Here is a 23,616-nt window from a genome sequence, read left to right as displayed (position 1 = left end):
TGTATCAAACCACAATCTTAATTAGAATTAGCTTCAAACCAAATCTCAACAGTTGAAAGACAAAAATGTCATAGAAGTTACCTTCTGCCACTCGAGTTCCTGTTTCTCCACAACAATTTTACTTAATTGATCTTCATAATTTATCTCTGTTTCCTAATTAAAAATAAATAGGACAGTTACCTACAAATCAAACACCAACATAATTTGTCTACTCTTACTGCTCCTTGTTTACAGCCTGGTACACAGAAGTTACTATACACTGTGCTTATACACTGCACAGCAAGAAGGAAACAGCAGAACAGATCAGCTGTTTCAGCCAGAAAACTTGCAGCAATAATAACATAGGTTGATGTGTACAGCAGAACATTATGAACTAGGATCATAGCTCTTAATTGACAGAAGCAGCCCACTCTTCATACGTCTTCTGTTCCGCACCTTACAACAAAACCAGGCTCAATGGCAACAAAACAGACTCGACTTCACAGCTGAAATGTGACTGGACACCCTGATGAAGGAAGCCAATGACAAGTCAATTAATCAATAACACAAATAATCACAGCTAGTAAGTCCGAATCTTTGGGATACTTTAATGATTTCACAATGATTTCACTCAGAGCACTAAAATTCTTCTTTTTATCCCCCCCCCTTTTCTTTTCTTTTTGACACCTCCCAGCAATCACGCTGTTATAATGGAAAGTGAAACGTTTATCGCAACCTTGTGTGCCAGTCTGGCTTCTGACTCGCCAGACTGATAAAAAAATTGAAAAGAACTACTGGATAATCACTTGCATTTTCAGTAATATGAGCTACCTGCAAAGAACATGACTAAAGGCCAAAGGTTCTTCACAATCCAGGAGATGGAGCAGTAACAGTTCAGGAGGTGTATCACATCACCTGTTCTTAGAGAATGGCCTTGTCAAGAAACAAATTCTTCCCATGATAACAATTAAGATATACCTGCTGATTATCAAAGTTGTGAACAATTTGTTGTTCCCCTGAAACATTATGGCACTAAAGTGAGATTTTCCTAACAGGAATCAGTTTCCCTTGTGTGTTGCTTCTATTTTCTCCCAGAAGGGCTGTCCTTCTTTTACAAACACAATGCTGAAAAAACAATTCCCCTAGCAAAAACAGTGACAATGTTATCTCCACTTTAGATGTAGATCATTATAAGCAACACGCTGCTCTCCTATTACATACGGCCAAATAAGGAATAGCTTTAAAGATCTAAGGCAGTTCCCATCTCAAAGCAGGTAACACGAACATTCAGAAGAACTGCAGTTCTTTCTTCAATCCTGTACAAATGAGAACATTAAGTTTTTAACAGAACACTTGCAATGCCTCAACTTGTGCAAGGTTTGTTTTAAAGAAAATTCTGCAACATTTTTACACCTACAGTAGTATTTGGTTAATAGTTTCGTTATATTATCAATAGTAATAAAAAGGCAAAATACGCCTCAAGATGCTTTAACAAAGGTTTTAGATACTTTGATCTTCTATAATTTCTAGGATGAAAACTGATATCCTTATTTAACATACAGTAAGCAAGTGGAAAGAATTAAGGTACGCTTTTATGCAGAAGATGCTACTCCTAAGAGTTACATGCTAGATGTAAAAACACGCCTCAAAACTCATGTGAACAATACACAGAAAATACAGAACACGTATTTTCAATTAAAATCTGTTTCATAGAGAACTAACTGCATTTTTTAGCTTTTATTTCCTACTATGTACCAAGAGGGTATAGATAGAGAAGAATCCTCAAGATTTTCAAGACTTAGGGTAAGAAATACATTTAAAATTTTGAAAAAATAACAGTGCCTCACTTCTGCCTTAACAAATCATACTTGGATTATATTGATTTCGTTTTCCCTTATTCATCTATAAACAATAAATATTAAGATATTCTCCTGAAAACAGGGTAGGTTGACTTACAGCTTCTTACAGAACTGCTATCTTAAGCAGTTTAAGCTCCTAGACAAGAAATGCTATTTAAACAATGCATCATTAGCAAAACATTTGTACATTGTACATCCGTAAAAAAATGATCCTTAACCTCCACCCGTGTGCAGACACATGCATATGCAGTGGGCAATTAAGCTGGGAGAAGGAGGTGGCAAAAAATATCACTGATTACAATGGTTGGAGAGCAACCAGTATCTATCCACATGAAACTTATCATAAAATAAGGGAAAAGACTAATATTTTCAAGGGCAGCAGCAGAACATACATCAATGTTACTAATTCTTGACAAAGCAAACTTAAATTCAAATCAGCTGGGATGGCTTATTAGTAAGTTACCAAGCCTTCAGTAAAGATAAATACAGAAATTAGTTTATTACAAACTAACAAAAAGAATTATGTAAAAAAATGGGACTTAAAAATTATTTGTAATGGAGTACATGCATACAGCATTTCTGTTTTAAAATGTCTAAATATTTCAAAATTCAATGAGGACAGTAACATTTAACATTGTACAATTGATCTAGGAAGCAGCATGTCACATTTTAAAGCCCACTGATAAATAGTCACTACAGCATCTATACTGAGACCTTCACATTTAACTAAATAAAGCCGGAAAACTGCATTAGATTCCATTTCAATTCAGCCCTTCGCTTTGAATAGTCGAGAGGACAAGAACTGAATTTCTCTGTGTGAACAACACTCCTCCAACTTACTCCCAGATTTTAACAGAAAACCTGCAAGCTCTCAAAAATGTGTACACGTACGTAACTACTGTTGAAAAAAACAATAAATATCGTAAATACTTAAAGTGAGGATGACAATTATATGCTGCAAGTGTTCTCATGTGAAATCTATAACAATTATAAGCCTTATCCATCATTTTTACTTCTTTCTAAGGACATTTATAGTTTCCCCATTTTGAAGTGAAAGCTTTTAAAACTTGTGAAGCACTTTTTTTTTCTTAAGAAGTTCCAACAGCTGTTTAATACGAGAAAAACATTTTTGTTATACTTGGGAGCATAACGCTGTATATAACTTTGATGAGGTATCAAAAAACCACAAAACCTTAAAAGTGTTCATTTTTTATTAGCTGCCTTAGGACTACATGATTTAAGGGTTTTTATAAAAAGACTACCATAACAATAAAAGAGGAGTCATTTGATGGTTTATTTACTCGTTATAACCTTTGGAAAGTGTCAAGCGTTCTTTAAAGTGTTTGCTTCAGGCTGCAGTTTTACAAGATGGGCTGTGGATTGGTCAAGCCCCCTCGATTCCTGACCCTGAACAGATTTAGGAACAGAGTACAGCTGGCTCACGTCCAAGCAGCCAAAACTGCTCCTAGGTACTTTTATTATCTTTTTCTAACTCATAACCTACCTCCTACGAAATTGCACAGCCAATTTCTCATGCAGCTCAATCAAATAGTACTCATAGGAACTAGCGTTTATGATTGTTTCATGCTGTAATTAGAATACCCTCCATGAACTAAACAGTCAAGTCAAACTTTTAAAAGACTGCATAGAAATTCATAAAGTTTTGATCCCAGGACCAATGTTGAAGGCAAAGAAAAATATACCAGCTTTATTCTAGTTTTCATTTGTGACGTTACATTTTTGTCTCTTCACAGCTATGACACTTAGTAAAAACCTTCAGTAGCCACACAAGTGGAATTTAGTCTCAGATATTGTCCTTCAGAAGCACACTATCAATTATTTCTTCGAGCGAAGAAAGAAACAGGGATGTATTCCAGTCATCTCTTTTCCTTTGAAAACTTCCCACTGCTCTGCCCATAATATGGCAGTTCATCTGTAGTTAAATCTCATCTATCCATCTTTAAATTCTTAACCGATAGTGTCTTATCTCCAACTGCAAATAATAAACTCCTCATCAAAAGACACATTTGCTAACAAGACTTATAAGCTAACAGCACTTACTGGCTTAAATACCTCCTTCCCCACCCCCCCACACCAACAGAGCACAAAACAAAACAAACACCTTGATTTCTGCAACTGTTTCATTCAATCTCACAGTTTTGGCCACTAAGTTACAGCTTCACTTGAGCAGCCCACACTGCTACCACAGGTGCCTCTGGTTCCCTTTTTAACTTCACTCCATTTAGCACATTTGAAGGCTGTACTCTCGCAGACCACCCCTCAAAGCAGGTTTAGCACAGGGTTAGTTGCTGCCACTTTAGATCTAGATATAGTAAAACCAATAAGATCATAGCTGGTCAGTCCACAAATGTTTTAATATTTCCACTAACTCAAGCTTAGACTTTATTGTTTGCTCTTGCTGATAAGTAAGCTTATGGTTTCCTCAACTTCCTGAACATGGCAAACACCAATTCATCTTTTGAGCATAAATGGCATTTTCAAGTACTAGCCTATAGTTTTCAATTTGCATCTCAATACTGAACCCCACTTGTCCTATTACCTGCAAAGCAGTGCTAAATTCATCAGTTGGCTCTGTTAAAACATGCAAATACATCTGTTTGGGAACCGGCTAGCTCAGGTACCCTTGAACGTAATGGCATTAAAGCATTAGACCTTACGGACCCAAAAAACAAGCTATAGGATCAACAGTATTAACGTTGTGATGTTTCAGTTAACATCAGGAAAGGCCACAGCAGGTAGGTCACTGAAACTTGCCATTTGCATCAAAGAAAAGCTTTAGTACATCTTTTAAAATTAGCACTAAAATTTCATCTTGCCTATGGTCAGCTGATCACCTACATTGCTTCAGCTGCTACTAAAAGTACCCACATCGCATGCATTAGAAAACATTTCTGTGCAAATAAAGAACATCCTTGATTTATGTTCACATGCTTTTTACTCCATCTGGAAAAAGAAACCTATTCGATACACATCATCTAAGCCTTCTTGTAACTCCTAATGTTTGCCTTCAAACACACGGTCAGCTTCCTATACGTACTTCAGGAAACACAACCTTCCAGTTTCACTTACTGCACAGCGACTTTGTACCATTAAATATACACCATTTACCTATTCTGAAGAGAATAGCCTCATATTACTCAACAGAATGAAACCAGCTGATTGCAGAGCAATACTGAGAGTCTTTGGAACCAAGTGAATGAAAGATCCACCACAAAACAATCACGGGGTTGACTGGTGCTGGTTGAGGGGGACAGCTAGAGTAGCAGAAAGAATAAAGGACATTCAAACTCTGCTCCTGGAGGATGCAGGAATAATAGTTCAAACAAAAGTATGAAGTTAAAAGCTACAAAAAAGTCATACTAGGAACAAATACTGTATTAACAGCCTAAGGAATAAAGCGGAGCTGCACTCAGTACAGTATTTTAAGCTACACAGTGCCTAGAATAAACACAGCCACCACTGACAATAAATGCAATTTCATATGTAAGATGCCATAGCAGTCATTACTCAGAGAGCAACATTTAAATTAGGAGTGAAATCTCTAACTTACTTTGAGACATTAATTACAGTGATAGATTTAACAAAGAAAAGTGAAGAACAGATGAAGTAACTCACTGCATTTGTTTAAATAAGCACATTCAGAAGAAGTCTTCACTTAATCTTACGGTATCAAGTTTATATCCCACCAAGTCTCTCAAACTATTTCAGTACTTAATGTGTTTTTTTTTTTTTAATCTGTCAAGCTTTGCACTGATGGTCTCACCTGCACATTTCTCTCTAAATTTGAGTTCATATTGCAGTATAACCAACAATGCAAGGCAGCTTATTAAACACAAAATACACATTAGTTCCCGTTGTGAAGAGAATCCTGTCTAAGGGGCATGGCCAACACCAGGAAGAGAAACAGAAGCAAACAGATGTAGGATTACTCCTCTAAGGTCAAGGCACAGGTCACAGACACAATTGACAGTAAACCCCACAGCACCTGGCTACGCTGCCTTCATTTGACTATCAAATTTACTCAAGATCCACACAAGCAACTTTGAGGGAACAAAAAAAAAGAAGCAAGAGAAGCAAGAAACAGCAGAGCTTTAACTTCATTTGCCTGTTTAGCAGGTGACAAAGTTTTAATTAAGTCATTTATTCGGTAGGAAATAGTCATTTAGTCAGTAGGAAAACCATCACAGTACAAAACAAAAACTGTAATTCTGAGTTAGGACTGCATTTTGGAGTATGCACTGCCTTTTTCTCAGTGCTGATTTTAAGACCATAAAATAACACTTGGATTTGTAACAGATTTATAGCTAAATTCAGGAAAGGATCTTGTAGAATCATTTGTAAGCAAGAACATGCATAAAGTTTCTATTAAAAAAAAGGAAAGGATGTACTATGCGTGGCCATATCATTTTACAACCCTTAGATGTTCATAATGTTGAAGTTTTTTATTCCAATTTTCAATGATACTAAGCAAGCAGCCCTAAATTCATCATTAAAGCCAATACAATGCATGCAAAGACACTTGAAGTTTTCAGATTGCTTATTTGTCAAATATTAGCTTTTTTTTTTTTTTAAATTCTAATTAAAAGCAGGTAAAATAATTTTAAGGATGAAGGAAGGCACAAGATGTTTTAGAAACTGAGTGACATCTTAACTGTGGAATTGGCTCTTAACATTTGTAGCACAATTCAAGTGCAACAGTGACAGCAGAGCAGCAAGGTCCCAGGCTGTAGCAAGCGAGGATTGGCTCAAATGCAACAGCCACTGGCACAAACACAAAGGAAAGACACTGTTTACCTTCAGAAGGTTGCAAATACACAGGATCTCCAGCAAGACACCCTTGCCTCCACTGCCAACCCTTAAATGAGGTCTGGGAAGGGGTGGATCCTGGCTGCATGCCTTTCAATCACTCAGCTGCATTGCATGCACCTGAGCTCCCCTGGTTGGCCCTGCCTTCCCACAGGTGCTCAATCACTGCTTCAAGCTGTGCCTTAGCATTTCTGCTACAGCAGTAACATCAGTTTTGAAACTAAAGACTCAACCAAAGAAAATCTCCTACCTTCTTAAGAAAACATTGACTAAAATCAGTCGCTTACTCCTATAATATGGCAGACAAAATAGACAGACCAAACAAAACTACCCCCAAAGATGAAGCTTTATGACACTAAACATTTTACGACTCCGACCAAAGGGATTAAAAAAAGCAAACATAGCAAAAAAGCAACCAGTGTAAATTAAGTTTAGCTAACATCTTATGGCACACTCCAGTGATTACCACATCAGTTACACCCTTCAGACTTAAAAAATAAATAGGCAAGGCTAAACATTGACATCGTGGCAAGAGTCAAGGGATCAAACTGTGGTGAATTTCATAATTAATACTGCACAGTGGAAGTGGGATCGTGCAGCTTTTAAAGAGCATTAGAACATTTCACTGCATTCAGCTGCGTAGAAACTATTTTACTTTAGTACTACATGATCTCATCTTATTTCAGAAAGACCACCCCCTTCATACACTAGTGTTGTAGGGCTAAATCCACCTATTAAATGAGAAAGACTTCACAGATTTTACAATGGCTATCTTTATCAATAGCCACTCTTAAAGAGAAGAAATAACTACAGTGAAATATGGAAGTCTAATGTAAACAACATGTGTTAGTAGCCTGCTGATCAACAGTACCAACTTGTACATAATTACACGAAAGTCCAATTCACAATTCCCATGCAAATGTTTTCTTGTAAAACCTACAGAGAAAAATTCAGTTACAGTCACTGCCTTAATGACATGCAACTTGAAAAACAAAATTATAGTTGGTCAAGTCCTTAAAAAACAATTTGAAACCGACCCATACTTTTGGAACATTTTCTATGATGACAGACAGGAAAACAGAATTAAAACATTCAAAACAATATAAACACATTTACCCTCCTTATGCGCAGTTCTTCCATAGTCTCCAATAAACTTGTTTTAAAGTCCAAGAGACGAATGGAGAGCAACGTCTCTGATGGACTCTGAAGAGAGGAGTCAAGCGTCTGCATTTTAAGGTCTTCATCCATTCTTAAAGCTTGTCTGCAATAGACAAATGTACATTTTCTCTTTGGTTGATATTGAAGAGGACATTCAAACAGTAAGAAAAATGCAAATACATTCTGCAAATAGTAAAACTACTTGTTTAAGCCATTATGCCATCTATTACATTTCCATTTTAAATTCATGTATGCCATTTAAAATTCATGTATAGTACTGTTAAAAAAACAAACATCAAGAAACAACAAGAACATCAGCTCTACCATCAATTCACAATATTCATTTATTTATCTCCGTATTTTGAGCTTCAATTTTTGTTTTAAATGAAGACTACAGTGAGCATGAAGTATAACTTCCTTTTTCCCCAGAGCCACCACCCTATGCTGGCACAAAGGTACAGAAAATAATACATCTGGCCATTAAAATGCACAAATTTCCACAGCCTGAGATTTCAAAAATAATAATTCAGGCTCAATTTTGAAGGAGATGTTCATACTGACAATACTTGTGATCTCTGACTCTGACCTTTATGAAGGTCCCTCCTATTCCCACGAGATCTAATACTGACTTTTGGGCTCTAAGCTACTTACATCAACTGCAGTCAAGCAAGGAGCTGCACTCACTTGCATACACATCTCTAGGGACAAAGCACATTTGTTCGTGACATCAGGGATTATCAGCATACTTTTGTCAGTTCAGTCAGCATTTGATTTTCAAAAAAAAGAAGATAAACCTGTTCTAGCTGTACTTTCCAAACTTTGTATATTTCGTTTGAGAATGAATATCCAATAGCCCGCTGGAATTAACCCAGTAACAGGCACTGCTTCCACACACTCTCCCATCCCCAGGACGCACTCTGTACGCTCTGCACTGAAAAGGCAAGGGTAGGGCACAGGAGTTACGACTGACCTGGCCACTGCCACAGCTCTTGGGAAGGAATTCCTCCAGGAAGAGCAGAGACCTGGTCTGTATCATGGGGCCATAACAACTACAAATCAGGACTCGCCGCGTTTTCTGCTGTTGTCTAAATAAAACCCTAACATAGATCAAATTTAAGCTGCTTGCTCACAGATAACAGATAGATTCCCTGTTCAGTTGCCCCAGCACAAGATGCTATTTCAGCTAAGTTACTGAAAAAACGTTTTTGCTAAAAACAAGAAAAAACCTGACTCTTTTATGTCTTCCACTTAAAACATAACTAATATTTACTGATATTTACTTATTACTCAATGTGAAATAGTTATTTAAAGTTCTTTTCCAGTGTCAAAATGTGTAAGTTTGAAGGATTTCTAGAGGAGAAGCGTTGAATAGGAGTCCAATTAAGAGCCGTGCACAAACAATGACCACTTTGGGCAGCCCATCTCTTCTATCATCGTGCCAACATGTATCGAACATGTATTGCAGCCAATCTGCAGCATTTTACACAACATAGGCCAATTTTTTTACTTGTGTGGATTTTTTTGAAGTAATTTTTTTAGTATTAAAAAAGACCTTTTTAGCCAAAGTGTTCAGAATCGATTAGATCAGGCCTCCAAATATATTTAGCAATTCTTTCTTCCAGGCTCTCAAAATTGTTCCTTACAATAGCAATTCACAAAGCACAAACATCATTGTTAATGCTATATCAAATGCTGGGCAGTTATCATAGCTGCAAGGCTAATAACAGAATACCACGCACAGTAAATTAAACCTCAATTTCAATTCTGAATCATTCTATATTCTGACCTGACGGGTAAGATTGTGTGCATGAAATGTTAAGACATGACACGTGCTCCAATTCTGCTCCTGTCAGCTCCAATACAACAGTGAAGTTCAGGGATCCCAAAGCAACAGGCTTTCACGCGACAGTACTGCTACCGTATGGAAAATCCCAGTATCCTGTTTTATTAGAGGGGATGAAAAGTAACTGTTCTTGGGCAAAATCTTAACACAGAAAAACGACGGCCTATTTCAGGCCCTCAACCTACCAAGTTGGGTGCATTTGAATTTCAGTTTTCCCATTCAAGTCAACCAGTAGAAGAATGCATATTAAACTTTGCACAGTGGGGACTGCGATTTTCTTTCCCATCACATTTGGGAATTACTTTCTTAAGGGAGTATTTTCAAGCCAACATTATACTCTAAGGAATGAAGGACAACAGGCCTCAGGCATCCCCGAGCTTTCCTTCAGCTCACTGAGCCCAGCAGGAACACTGGACAAGCAAGACTTCTCCCTAAAGCAGTGAGTAAGGTTAAAGTCTTTCCTGGCTGAAACTCACTGAGACTTCCCCCATCCCCTCACTGCAAAGTTCCATTTTCTCATGTGCAAACCGTACTGGTTCTGCTGCAAGGAGGTCAGGCTGCTTTTTCTGAGGCCGCAACTAAATGCTTCACAGCCCACTGCTGAAAACCGCAAGGCACAGCATGTGCTGCAAGCACTCCCTCTCCTCTGAGCTGAACACTGACACTCCTGGGGTCTCTTTCATCAGAGAACTTGGTTACCTGCTAAGTACTTCACGCTACGCTTGAAAGAAACAAAACTATACAGAATATAGTAATGAAGGCACAAAATTAAGTACTTAAAGGTATCTAACATGTACTCATAAAATGCCTGATTTTGATACGTTAATACAATTATATATTACATTATTATATAAATTTATATAACAACATAATTATATAAATACAATAGCTGTCGAGAAATGCTATGCAAATACGGGATAAATAATGGTGTCCTTTTGACAGTGCGAGCACAAAAACATTTCTTGTGCAACTAGAGATATTCCTAATTAAGTAGAAACTACTTCAACAACTGTTAACTATCAGATAACTTTTAAAATACGAAAAACATTCTGGAAAATACACCCCAAAAATTCTAAAAATTAGTAAGTGAAAATGCTTAAAGTTCTAAACTTGAAGCATTTACTGCAGTTTTTTTTTTTCTATCTTTCTCTTTGGGCTCAAGAAAATAAGAACAAAAATTACTTTCAAAAAAGCACATTATAAAATCCATTTGAACACAATTTTAAGTGCCATAAAGGGCTTTCTGTACTTTGAAAAGCACTTATTAAAAATTACATCTTAAATACCCTACACCAGAAAGTAAGTTAGCCCATAAGCCTGATAGGGGTCAGGGTAATAACACAGAATGAACAAATTACACTGTCATTCCACTTAAATTATTTAAGTTATTTAATTTGACCTGTAGATAGTCTCTTGTCTTCTCATCATGCCTGACTTTTAAGTGGGAGGTCTTCATTCATGATGATCCTTTAATGGAAGCAAAGCTTTCTCCATTTAACCCATGGTGTTATCAATCATGTACAGGGATAAATGAGGCTGTAAGATTTTGCCAGTATCACAAATGACACTGTGACCCGAGGCCAACATCTTTATTTGCTTCTCCAGTGATTCACTTCAGCAGATATTAACCAATTTTATAATCCATGAAAGGCAAAATTAAAGGACACCATCCATAAAACAGAATAATTCCTATCAGCAACAAAGTGATGTCTGTATTATCTTATAAATTATACGGCCATACAGTGTAGTAATGTAATGAAGTAAAGATGGTAATAATCAAATCCCTTGGGCAAATGCTAATATGCATTTAATCACTCAGCATGAAGCCATTTGTCACTACAGTTGAATGCATGTGTACATAAAATACATGAGTCACGTCCTTATTGTTATACTATAACAGCATCAATTTCACACTATCATTTTACCACAATAACAACCGTAGGTTTTGATATTAACTAAAACATTCAAACACCAGAAGTGCAACTGACAGCAATACCTTTAAAAAAAACCTACTTTAAAGGACGTTCCTCTTAGTGCCATTCAACTTAATACATCTGAGCATTGTATGTATGCAGAATTAATTTTGGGATCTTTTTCATTTTATTTTTTAAACGAAACCTCTTTAACAGTATTCTAGCAACACATTGAGCGGTGTTCAGAAAGAGGGTAATTCATGGCATTTTAGCTTAGGTTGAATCACTTCTTAGGTATGGACCATCCTTGGTACATAATTATTGTCACTTACCTGTATAGAAGTATTTACAGATACACTCATGAAGGATATGCCTTAAGGAAATCAGGCCTTTATGTTTCAAGTGTTTGCAAACATGGCATGCTGGAGGAGACGAGCTGAAATGTAAGCATCAAATTCTGTACTTGGTGAAATACAGGAATCAAAAAAATCAGCAAGGTAACTTTACCTACATTAGCATAGTGAATTCTGATCCAAGGATTGACCACAGTATGGCTACCCCATCTGATGGGGAGACAGTGATTATAAGAAATAACTCTATCACCCCTAAACCTTGGATGTGGCCCCATAAATTTATCATTTTAACTGTAAGAAATGTCTGTGACTATTTGCAAAGAAACGAAACCAACCCAGCACCAACTGAAATAAATTGCTCCAGATACAGAAAGCATCACATGCACAGTCACAGCAAGTCAAGGGCTAGAATTTAAATCTGAATATGCCGTTACTCTATTTTCAAGATGTCAGCGATGCAGCGGAACCATCAAGTTAGTTTAATGTTAAACGAGTACGCTGATATTTTTCTTACATTCAGGTAAAGAATAGAATGCTGACCAAATAATTCGCTGACCAAAGAAGATGACATTAAAAATAAAGACAAAATAAAATCACATGGCAGAGGATAGCATTACTTTTACAATCCCTGGTGCCCAAGATAGGTTTAGTTGTACTGCGTGATCCATTAAGAGATAATGCCTCATAATTATTTTCTCTTTCCAAGGATTCTTTTTTGACACTGTTGAAATACCTGCTTTCCTTGCAAAGAAAATAAACAGATTTTAATAACCCATTGCCATCTTGATTTGAAAATAAAGGACAATTTGTAATAGAATTTAAGGACTTGACTAGAAATCAGACAGCAAGTGTTCAGGTGTACCAAAGGTGTTCAGGGCTTCAAAAAGGCCTTTACAGAACCCAGACTCTCTGAAGATCTATGAAGCACTGTGTCTGGGGGGAAGGAAGCAGGTGTTAACCATTTTCAAGATTCCAATCATCAAGTCTGTCTTACACCTTGGTTGCATAAACCAGATGAGATTCCATTATGAGAAGATAACCTACTGACAGTGACATCAGATTTGGACAGTAAGACAGTTTGGTACATCTCCTACATAGAGACAACAAGATGACAAGACCAGAATAAGTTAGACCAGGTAAGAGCTATAGACTTGCTCCAAATCCATCATATAAATATTTATCAAACATCTATTTTACTGGATCAAGAGAAATACAGCATATTAAAGGCTTTAATTGACAAAACATTTTTTGTAGACAGCACCCTCCCTATCACTTTTGTGTGTGATGGTGTTCTTTTTTTCCCCATATTAGATTTGGAGAAATTCTATGGGTACGGTGATTTATTTTTAAGACTTTACTGGATGAAAACTATTCTCTGCAGTTATGTTTGATATTATCTTAATTCATTTTTCAGTTCAGAGATTTATAGAAAAGGCATTTTTTTTGCTTTCAGCAGAACATTGTAATAATTCTCTTTTACCCTACATCTTCCAACACCCCTACCCTTTCAGGAAAAAACTACTGCCTTTCAGAAAGTGCAGCAGATAGCAGCACACCCAGCTGAGCTGAGGATGTGCCCACCCATGACTTATTTGCAGGTCTAGAAGGTGCAGCCTACACGAAATCCAAAAAAGCCACGCTGGCAGGTTAACACCAGCCTGGATCTCCTCTCAGGTTCTGGTGTGCTGACAGCACTGCATCCTGCCCACGAGGAGCACGTACATACAGTGCATAACACTGCTGAATCAACTGCATTGGTTTAATTCTCATTAAAAAAACAGTATTTCTTTTAGTATTCTAAACCTTCTGAAGTGAATTAATTCTATTAAAAAAAACAAATTTTTCAGTTGTCAAAAGTGTGCTGCTAATATCAGACAACTCACTTCCAAAGCTAAGTTTAATACAGAGGTATATTGTTTTGTTTTTGTATTTTACAAATGGTTGTGTTATTTATGACAAACTAATATATATATTAGCATTTCTGAAGTCCTGTTTCTGTATCTGTAGTTAGATCACCTTAAAGCAAAAATCATTCAAAGCATAGCGCAGACTTGCAATTCTCAAATCAAAGAACTCTGATTTAATCAATTTTACAGAAAACCAAGTAGCACTGTCAATGTAATGCACTAACATTAAAGTACTGCTTGGCACTAATTTTGATTCCGGATAATTATAACTAAAAACATACGAAAATACCATAGAACGTTCTTTTATCCCTTCACTACACAGATGTGAATTTGGGGAACACATACAATTTAAGAACAGTTGCCCTAGGTCAGACAAAGGGTCCTTCTAGCTCACTAATTTATTGATAATACATAAAAGTCCAGTTGTAACTCTCTTCTACTAAATGGAAGAGAACAGTAATTCTTCTCCTTGACCTTGCAACTACAGGATTCTTAAATTAGCCCAGAGCACTAATTTGGATCATGTGTTGCTTTTTATAGAGTAAGTACAACATTCCTATCAGCACGCAATTTATGTTTTGACAGTATACCTTTGGGGATTGGTGGAACCAGGCTGCTTCGAGGCTTTTGGGGAGAACAAATCTATCCTTATCGATAGAACTAAGTCTTTATCTACTCTCTCATTAGCGAGCTCTATCCTTTTTCACATTTGAATAAAATTACAAGTTATGCTTCTATTTATTTACCTTAAAACAGGACAAAATTATTCAGAGGGCTCATGACCAATTCTGAAACCAAGATTGCAGTTTTAACATATTACTTGTTCCTAATGGAAGAAAAGATATTACTCTTCCCTGCTCTAACAGATGAAGAATTAAAATAACAGCTTTGTTCCATGTAATAGATAATTCTTTAGTCAGCATATTTTATCCAAGAAAGAGACTTTTGAACCTGCTGTTATTTCCTCTTTCCCAAGGGAAAAAACAAGCAAACAAACCAGTCCTAGTCACAGCAAGCTGTCCTCATCTGTACTATTCTAAGCTTCTGGCTCACGTTCAACTACATTTGTTTACATTCAATGTGAGCAAAGATTTTCATTCTGGGAGCTGTGAACTTGTTCTCAAGTTGCCGCTATCAAAGGAAAGTAGAGTATCCAGAGCACAGGGACAGAGTAGGCCAACATTACAACCTTAATAAAGCACAAACTGCTGTTTGCTGCATCTCTGTACAGTGTACACAAATGAAAAGTGAGGCAAACTGAACCAAACACATTCCTGAGAGAACCGGACCAGTGACCCAGAAAGCACATGGGAAAGTTCCTCTAAGTGACATTCTATTTTATTTCATCTGTAAGATGAGATTTTAAGTGACAATAGGCATTTTAATCTATCATCACAGTGCTCCAATGCAGCTTTTTGGATCAGAATCCAGTGAAGAACAAACATGAAGCTGCAGTTAACATAACTTGAAGTTTAAATTTTTGTCTGGTACTCCCCAGTTTTTATTGCCTCCTGTTGAATTCTGGATGAAATTTAAGAGAACTGAACTACTTGTCCAAATACTACTTCACTTAAGATCTGCATTCCCTCTCTTCTCCTTAAGTATTTTTTTGATGCAAATTTATAATCTTCTGGACATTTAAAAACAAACAAAACAAAAAAACCCAAGTTGATTAAAATTTGCATATCATGCAAGTTGGCTAAAAGGTCTAACAAGCACAGAAGTTTTCTCGATCCTTACCTTCTTTAATAAAAAAAGGAAAAAGTATTGTGTTTGTTTTTTAGGACAATACTATGTTTGTTTCTCATGTGCAAGTAAAAAATATGATAAAAGAGAAGGAGAAACATCAAGTTATTTCAGCTAAAAATTAAGGGGAGGTAGGACAATTGCATTAGAAGTGTGGGTGCATTTGCAACGTGTAGGTATGTGAGATTAAGTTTTCCTTCTCTTCCTAATCTTTCCATTCCAATATTTTTCAATATTTGGTTGATGCCCTCTTAACTATTTTTATAAAGGCACTGTTCAATCTACATTTTTTTTTTTGCTTTGTTCTAATAAACACCGTACATCTTTCTGTTGGTCTTGCACACAGAGTGATTCAAAAAGTAGCTTACTTTTTCTTTAATAACAATAGTGCCACCTAGTCGACAAGCTAAAGAACTGTGCTGGCCTGACGCAGTACTGTAATTACAAGCTAGACTCCCTGAATAGAATTGAACTATTGAACTGTCCCCTAAAAACATGTTTGCGCAAGGATGTACACAAATACTTATCTGTAGTTACAATAGTGAAATAACTACATCAAGTATAAAATAAGGAAATAATGGGGATCACTGCCATCAAGTAAGGAATCAGTCTATACTAACAGATTCTCACTGAGAACTGTACAAAAGAAAAATACATTATTAAACAAGTCCATTATGGAAGCATCACTCAGAACCATGTTGAGCTGTGGCACTTTTCGCACACAGCAGTTCCTTTAAGGGGAACAAAGGGGATTAAATTGCTCTCTTGGCCAAGTCTTGACTGGGGAGAAATCAGGAGAAACACCAGAAATCTGCTGTGTCCCCAAGAGCAGCACTACTGATGTTTATTCCCACAGCACTGGAAAGGAGCTCTGCTTTGTATTGAAAGAAATAGATATATTTTTACGTGTGCATAACAAAGGAATACTTTAACAAGACTTGTTCTCCAAAAAAATCTTCTTCAACCCAACTCATGTTAAACTGCTATTAAACACTGTGGGATCCTCACAGTAAATCTCCTCAAGGAAGTAAGTTTTCCACAGAATCATAGAACAGCTTGAACGGGAAATGACATGAAAAATCACCAAGCTCCAATCCCATCATGGGCAGCATTGCCACCCACTAGATCAGGCTGTCCAGGGCCCCATCCAACCTGACCTCAGAAGTTTCCAGAAAAAGGACCTCCACAGCTCTCTAGCAAGCTATTCCAGCACCTTACCACTCTTTCAGTCAAAGATTTTTCAACTACCCCCAATAGTGCCCCCTCAGCAGCTCCAAGAGGAGCTCAGAAACACAGCAGCAGGCAGGGAGCACGGGAGCTCTGCCTGCTCCTCAGCAGCACTCCTAAAGCTCCAGAGACTGCAGACGCAGGCCGACATTCTCCCTGCTCCCTGGGTGCCTTGTCCAACACCACAGCAACAACTGCAGCTTTTTCCACCCGGGGAGGCAGAAATATTCCGGGCTTGTTTCTCTCAAGATACACAAGAGACAACGTGACAAGACATTTTAATAGTCCTACTCAGTAAATATTGATGTGTACATACCACCAGAGCAAGGAGAAGCAGGCAGGAAGAAGGAAACACAGGGCCAGCCGGCTGCAGCCACCACACTAAGCCCACTGACGCCTTCCCGCCTCACCACAGCGAGGGCTGAGGGGAGCTGTGCTCAGCACCTGCCCCTGCACCACTCACTTGTCTCACACCGCTCTGTGCTTTGGCAAGAGTATTATCTCTGACAACAGAATGAACTCCCATGAGACCCTTCCCACCAATATCCTGCTCCATTTTGTTGCCGTGGCAGAGAGGCACGCTGACAAAATGGCGCCTGGCATGGAAACACTGAGGAAGCAAAGAGGCATCACTGAGCTCCTCCAGGTGGGAAAACGGCACCCGCTGACTTCCATCGACACTCACTGAACCACATCTTTAGGTATGGCCTGAATTCTGCATGAGTCTTCATTGTTAATATCAAAGTTCACAGTTTTTATGTTTTTTACATATCTAAACTGCTTTCCTTAAGCTGAGACTGTGTTAACATTCCATTGCTTCCTTACATTAAGTAGAGGCCGCATAATGCTAAGTGTCCTGCGAGCTACTTCAGTCAAATAAATGCAGCCTTAAGACAAAAAAAATACATATATATATAGTTTACAGTACTGTAATCCTGACCATCTCTCAAATGCACATTTCAAATACCTTAGAATTATTTAATATAAATTTTTTTTTCCAGAAACAAGTTTCTTCCAGGTCAAACAAAAATGATGGCCTTGTCATTCCGTAGAACAAGTCAAATATATAGGAAAATAAAGCTGATCACAATTTTTCCTTAATATTTTCTCTGCAGTCTTTCAAACTCATTTGTCAAGACGACAAATAAGCTGTTATTATAAGTAGAAAGACAGAACTGGCAAATATCACCCAATTCAACTGATGGCTTTATTGGGAACAACATAGGGAGACTAAGCTTAGTGCACAGTGACATCTAAGAAACATAACAAGAGTTAGTTTTGTTCAGTTTTCTTTTTCATAATTGTACTACACAAAATAAGCTGATGTAAGAGACTGGGGGCAGGTGAAGAAGCAGGGACTCTTTGGCTGAGTGGATGTATTACATTAATTTCTTAATATGTGAAGGAGTGGATTACCCCTCTAACAGCAATGGGAAATTAGTTTCTTTATTTCTTCATTAAGACTGTGGGAGGGAAATTAATTTTCTACTCTGTTTTTCAAAATTAATTGAATATATCTTTATTAACATGATAAATATGTACACATACTTTTTGGTTGAAAGAATTCTCTAAATTAACCCTAAGCAGACATTTTCAAGGCAGCTTGGTGGCACATACCTTTTTTTTTTTTTTTTTTAAAGTTTTCTAACATTATAAAACTGATTTCACAAGTCCAATCTTTTAAAGTTACCTATATGGAAGTCAAGGATCTCAAAACAGTTTTTCTAGACTCATTTGTGCGATATCAGTTGAATAGCATTATTTATTTTTCACTTCTTCCTACTCAATTATTCTTGTACCTACATTTCTGCAGCCTAACATGTACCTAAGTGTTTATGTTTTCATGCATGTAAGCATACGCAACAGAAATTGTCTTTTGATTGCTCTAAAAGCAAAACATGATTTTTGAAAACATAACCCACTTAGCTTGAAGAAAAGGTCTAGATTTCTTCATGCACACGTTTCCACTTAGATGAATTTACTAAACATCTCAAATTGCTCATTTCATTTCCTATGCAATGTCTTCATATCTGTGCTGTACTTCCTACGATGCACTTGCACCACTGCATCATTATATTATGTTCTTTCCTACTCTTAAATACCAACAGCATTTTTCTTTTGTCTTCTATTGCGTCATTACTACAATCATTTCACCTAATATCTTTCATAATCAAAAATGTGAAACATTTTACTACAGAACTTGGGCCTTCTGTATCAGAGCAGAATACCACCGGTGATTGCCAATTTTCAATCTTCTTGTGTCATCAGTCAAAGACCAGATACTTTAGAAAACAGTATATTTTATTAATCATAAGCTCTGGACTAAATACAACAATAACACAGCAGACTCCAAGGGCTTATTTCACAAGGAAAGGGAGATCCGTCAGTCCCTTAAGACCATCAAGTCCTTCAGCCTCTTTTGGCTGACAAGTATCATAAAATTCCTAACAGAACTTCTTACAACTTAATTTTCTCAAGTATGAATCTAATGTATTAATCATGAAGTAGAACTTAATGTCTCTCGTTCAATGAGTATTAAATTCCATGTTATTGTATGAGTCTGTCTCCTTGCATAAGTAATCCTGTCTAAAACTATACAAATGAATCTAAGTTTACCTCCATTTATTTATTTTTTAAGTTATTTGCTTAACAACTTTAACCATCTTTCACAAAGAACTACTGTATCATTCATTTCTTAATTGAAGTCTTAAGAAATAAATAAGAAAATGTTTTCTGTGAAAGGGTGTTGCACTTAATATTAACTCAAATACAAACTCTAACCACTACCACCACCTCTCAAGTGAAAGCCATGAATTTCTCTGTCTAGGCTGGAAAATAACATCTTTCTGTACACAATAAAATGATAAGTAAGAGGCTATGAATGCAGAGACTTAAACTACCTTCAAAATCTTTGAGAAACAATAACATTCAAGGGGACTGCCCTAAGTAATCACTTACATCATTCAAATTATAATAGCTGATAATATTATTTATATGCCAGAATGCTTTGCATTCATTCCCTAGGTTTAAAAAATTTAAAAAATGCCTTCCCAATTACACAGAAAAGAACAATGCCCACGTGGTCAATGTCAATTTACCTTTGCTAAAGTTCTTCAAGTCACTTCCTTTACATGGGCTCCATGCCATTTGAATTCTGCTGAATTCTTTTAATTAAACTCTTCTCCACCAGAACAGGCAGACTACAATAAGCAAACAGCAGGGATAAGTTACAGCTACTCTCCTTCCTAGGAAGTTAATAGGAAGTTCTTGTTTGGTTAATCAAACAAAGGATATCTTAGTTTGAGACACCAACTACAGGAATTAAAAATGCAAAGTTAATACTGAACTAAAACAAGACTGTCTGAAAAGTATTGACACATTATTGCTGAACCTGATTAATCCCTTATAACAAAACAGTTGTCTTTGAAAACTGCTGACAGGAGTATTGCAAAGTGCAGCTGGGAAAAAGAAGCAGAACAAGTTCTTAACTTGTTTTGATAATTAATAGCTCATCATTAGCTTGTTAGAAAACTTCAGTCTCACATGTTCACCATAATTTACAAACACAGACTAAGACATACTCTTTGCCCAGATAAAGATTTTAGCCTTAACACTTAAGGGAAAACTGAGATGGTGTTAAAGCATTTTTACCTATTGTTCCCATTAAAGCATTTTAAAGAAGCAAAATAGGATGTCTGAATAAAAATTAACTAGCAGACCAGACCTCAATTATCTAAGGAAAGCTCAATGGCAAAATAATCAAACAGTCACCAAAAACCTTTCCCTAGGAAAAAAAACTGTGGTCCAACCCACAATTACAATGGCACATAGCATCACGTTGAACAAAAATTAAAAACAAATGGGTTTCTGCCAGTGTTGTAGTTTTAATTAGCTTAGATTAATGGAGGAGGTTACTGAAGACCCTGCAATTCTTGGTATCAGAACTCCAGCACAAGCTACTTTCATCGCAAGAACAAACATACCTATAAGAAGTTTACTCAAACTCTTTGTGTCAATACAGACTCAGTAACCTTTTCCCATACATAACAGAAAATTTGCATGAGTGGGCCAACAATGAGATATGCTTGTCATACTTGACTCTGTACACATGGATAGCGCACTGTATAATCAATGAATATATATATATATATATATATATATACACACACAAACACACACACACACATAGATATATCCAGAAGCTTGGCTAATATAATTTATATTGAAGTAATGAGAGAAAGTCACTCACCCTGTCCTGGGCTCACAAGATGAACTCCAACAGAGCAGATTCCAGAGAGATCCTTCCCCACTGGCAGTCAGCTCTTAAATGGCTCTAGGAGAGGTGCAGCCAGGCTCCACCCCTTCCTGCAGCACAGGTGATTTGCCTTCACCTGTGCTCCCGTGGCTGACTCACTGCTCGCCTCAGGTGATCAATCAGAGGTTCAGGCCTTGATTCAGCAGCCCCATACACGCACACAATCAAAAGTCAGATTACAATAGCATGGTACAAATGCTGTGAATGTTTAGAATACAAACACAATGCTCAGACTTCCAGCCCAAAGTCGTCTCTTTCCTTCTTACCCATGTGAACTTCCCAGATTAAAAAAAAAATGGCAGCACAGCTAAAGGTGCCACAACGGTTGTGTAGCATATTACCTGTCTTCGTGAGACATCTTGACAATTTAAAGGATCTATAGAATCATTTATCCAGCAAAGGCTAGTTTATCATCAGAATCATTTGAGGGCTCACTGTTTTAAATAAACCATTTTACTCTGTCAGTTTTCCACTGAATACTGCAATTCTCAGGTCAGGATGTGGCATGTATCAAGCTCATAACACACATGCTTTTACAATGAAAAAATAATTCCGCCTTACTAAATCTAAAAATCATAGAATCACAGAATCACAGAATTGTAGGGGTTGGAAGGGACCTCTAGAGACCATCGAGACCAACCCCCTGCCAAAGCAGGTTCCCTACACCAGGTCGCACGGGTAGGCGTCCAGGCGAGACTTGAATATCTCCAGAGAAGGAGACTCCACAACCTCCCTGGGCAGCCTGTTCCAGTGCTCCGTCACCCTCACCTGAAGAAGTTCTTACGCACATTCGTGCGAAACTTCCTATGCTGCAGTTTATGTCCGTTTCCCCTCGTCCTGTCTCCACGTACCACTGAAAAGAGACTGGCCTCACCACTATGGCCGCCACTCCTCAGATATTTATAAACCTGGATCAGGTCCCCTCTCAGTCTTCTTTTCTCAAGGCTAAACAGACCCAGTTCACTCAGCCTTTCTTCATAGGGGAGATGCTCCAGGCCCTTCACCATCTTTGTGGCCCTCCGCTGGACTCTTTCCAAGAGATCCCTGTCTTTTTTGAACTGGGGAGCCCAGAACTGGACACAGTACTCCAGATGAGGCCTTACCAGGGCAGAGTAGAGGGGGAGGATCACCTCCCTCGACCTGCTGGACACGCTCTTCTTAATGCACCCCAGAATGCCATTGGCCTTTTTGGCCACGAGGGCACACTGCTGGCTCATGGCCAACCTGTCGTCCACCAGGACGCCCGGGTCCCTCTCTGCAGAGCTCCTCTCCAGCAGCTCATCCCCCAGCCTGTATTGGTGCATGCAATTATTCCTCCCTAGGTGTAAGACCCTACACTTGTTTTTGTTGAACCTCATCCGGTTTCTTACTGCCCAGCTCTCCAGCCTGTCCAGGTCTCGCTGAATGGCAGCACAGCCTTCTGGCATGTCAGCCAATCCTCCCAACTTCGTATCATCAGCAAACTTGCTGAGGGTAGCCACTATCCCCTCATCAAAAATATGCACATTTAATTTTTTTTTTTTTTTTTTTTTTTTTTTTGAGCAACTGACAATGCAGAATCTTAATCCTAGTACACCAGCAGCATTCCCAAAGCCAGCACTTCCAGCTGGGAGCACCAGGCGCTTTACTAAGATCAGAGGGGATATTTGCTTCCCCAGTGAGCACTGAAGACATTTGGGTTCCTTTTCAAACTCCAAGTACAGAGGCAAGCATGTAATGATACACAGTCCTGCAAGGCTGTTCCTCTGTAAGCACTTTTAACTGAGTAGCTTTCCCATAAACATTTGCATATTGACAACACAGAATCACAGAATGGCCCAGGTCAGAAGGGACCTCAAGGATCACGAAGCTCCAACCCCCCTGCCACACACAGGGCCACCAATCTCCACATTTCATAGCAGCCCAGGCTGCCCAGGGCCCCGTTCAGCCTGGCCTTGAACACCTCCAGGGATGGACGGGGGGCATGGAGGTAGGACTGCTTTTGTTACTGATGTGCTATTACAGGTGGTGACATTCACTGCTCAGAAATCATGCTTAACAGCGTAGATGTTCAGAGCTAAATATTCACGTTAGGGGCAAAATTCAAGCACAGTTGTGTATAACAGACTGAAGAACAGCCCGTGTTTCAGAAAGTAAAGCACGGCAAAGAACCCACCGGGTGCACACCCCGTGAGCTCCGCTAGAGGGGCTCATTTAATTAGACAACAGCGTAGTTCCCATTCAAACGGGGAGAGGTTCTATCTGTAGCTTATCACACCACAACCAATTGATAAATATTGCACAACACGAGACGCCAAGCCAGAGCTACAAGAACTTAACAGCCAAGAAGCTGCTGCACGGGGTCCTCCGTTCTAAGGGCTTTCTGTTTCTCATGCCAACAGGTAGCGACTGGGCACTCTAACCATCTTAGCGTTACCTGGATAACCAACGCCCTACGCCGCACGCTTCTGCCCTCTCAGGGCTCGGCCGTGCAGCGAGCACACACGCAG

At 38.1% G+C, this 23,616-nt stretch overlaps 1 protein-coding gene across 1 annotated transcript in view; it reads right to left on the bottom strand.

Annotated features, from left to right (window-relative positions):
• Window positions 1-23,557, bottom strand: part of CCDC73 (coiled-coil domain containing 73) — a 61,122-nt gene extending 37,565 nt beyond the window's left edge. Inside the window, exons 1-6 of the mRNA XM_085223844.1 lie at window positions 21,062-23,557; window positions 19,911-20,012; window positions 11,912-12,015; window positions 9,610-9,762; window positions 7,782-7,926; window positions 82-153 (exon numbers count right to left, since the gene is read on the bottom strand). Coding sequence (XP_085079970.1) covers window positions 82-153; window positions 7,782-7,926; window positions 9,610-9,632 — 240 coding nt within the window. The 5' untranslated portion in view covers window positions 9,633-9,762; window positions 11,912-12,015; window positions 19,911-20,012; window positions 21,062-23,557. The remainder of the gene's footprint in view (window positions 1-81; window positions 154-7,781; window positions 7,927-9,609; window positions 9,763-11,911; window positions 12,016-19,910; window positions 20,013-21,061) is intronic.
• Window positions 23,558-23,616: the final 59 nt, after the last annotated feature.

The sequence above is a fragment of the Meleagris gallopavo genome, chromosome 5, assembly GCF_905368555.1.
Source record: "Meleagris gallopavo chromosome 5, MGAL_WU_HG_1.1, whole genome shotgun sequence".
Classification (NCBI taxonomy): Eukaryota; Metazoa; Chordata; class Aves; order Galliformes; family Phasianidae; genus Meleagris; species Meleagris gallopavo.
This window is presented reverse-complemented; position numbering and strand designations above follow the sequence as displayed.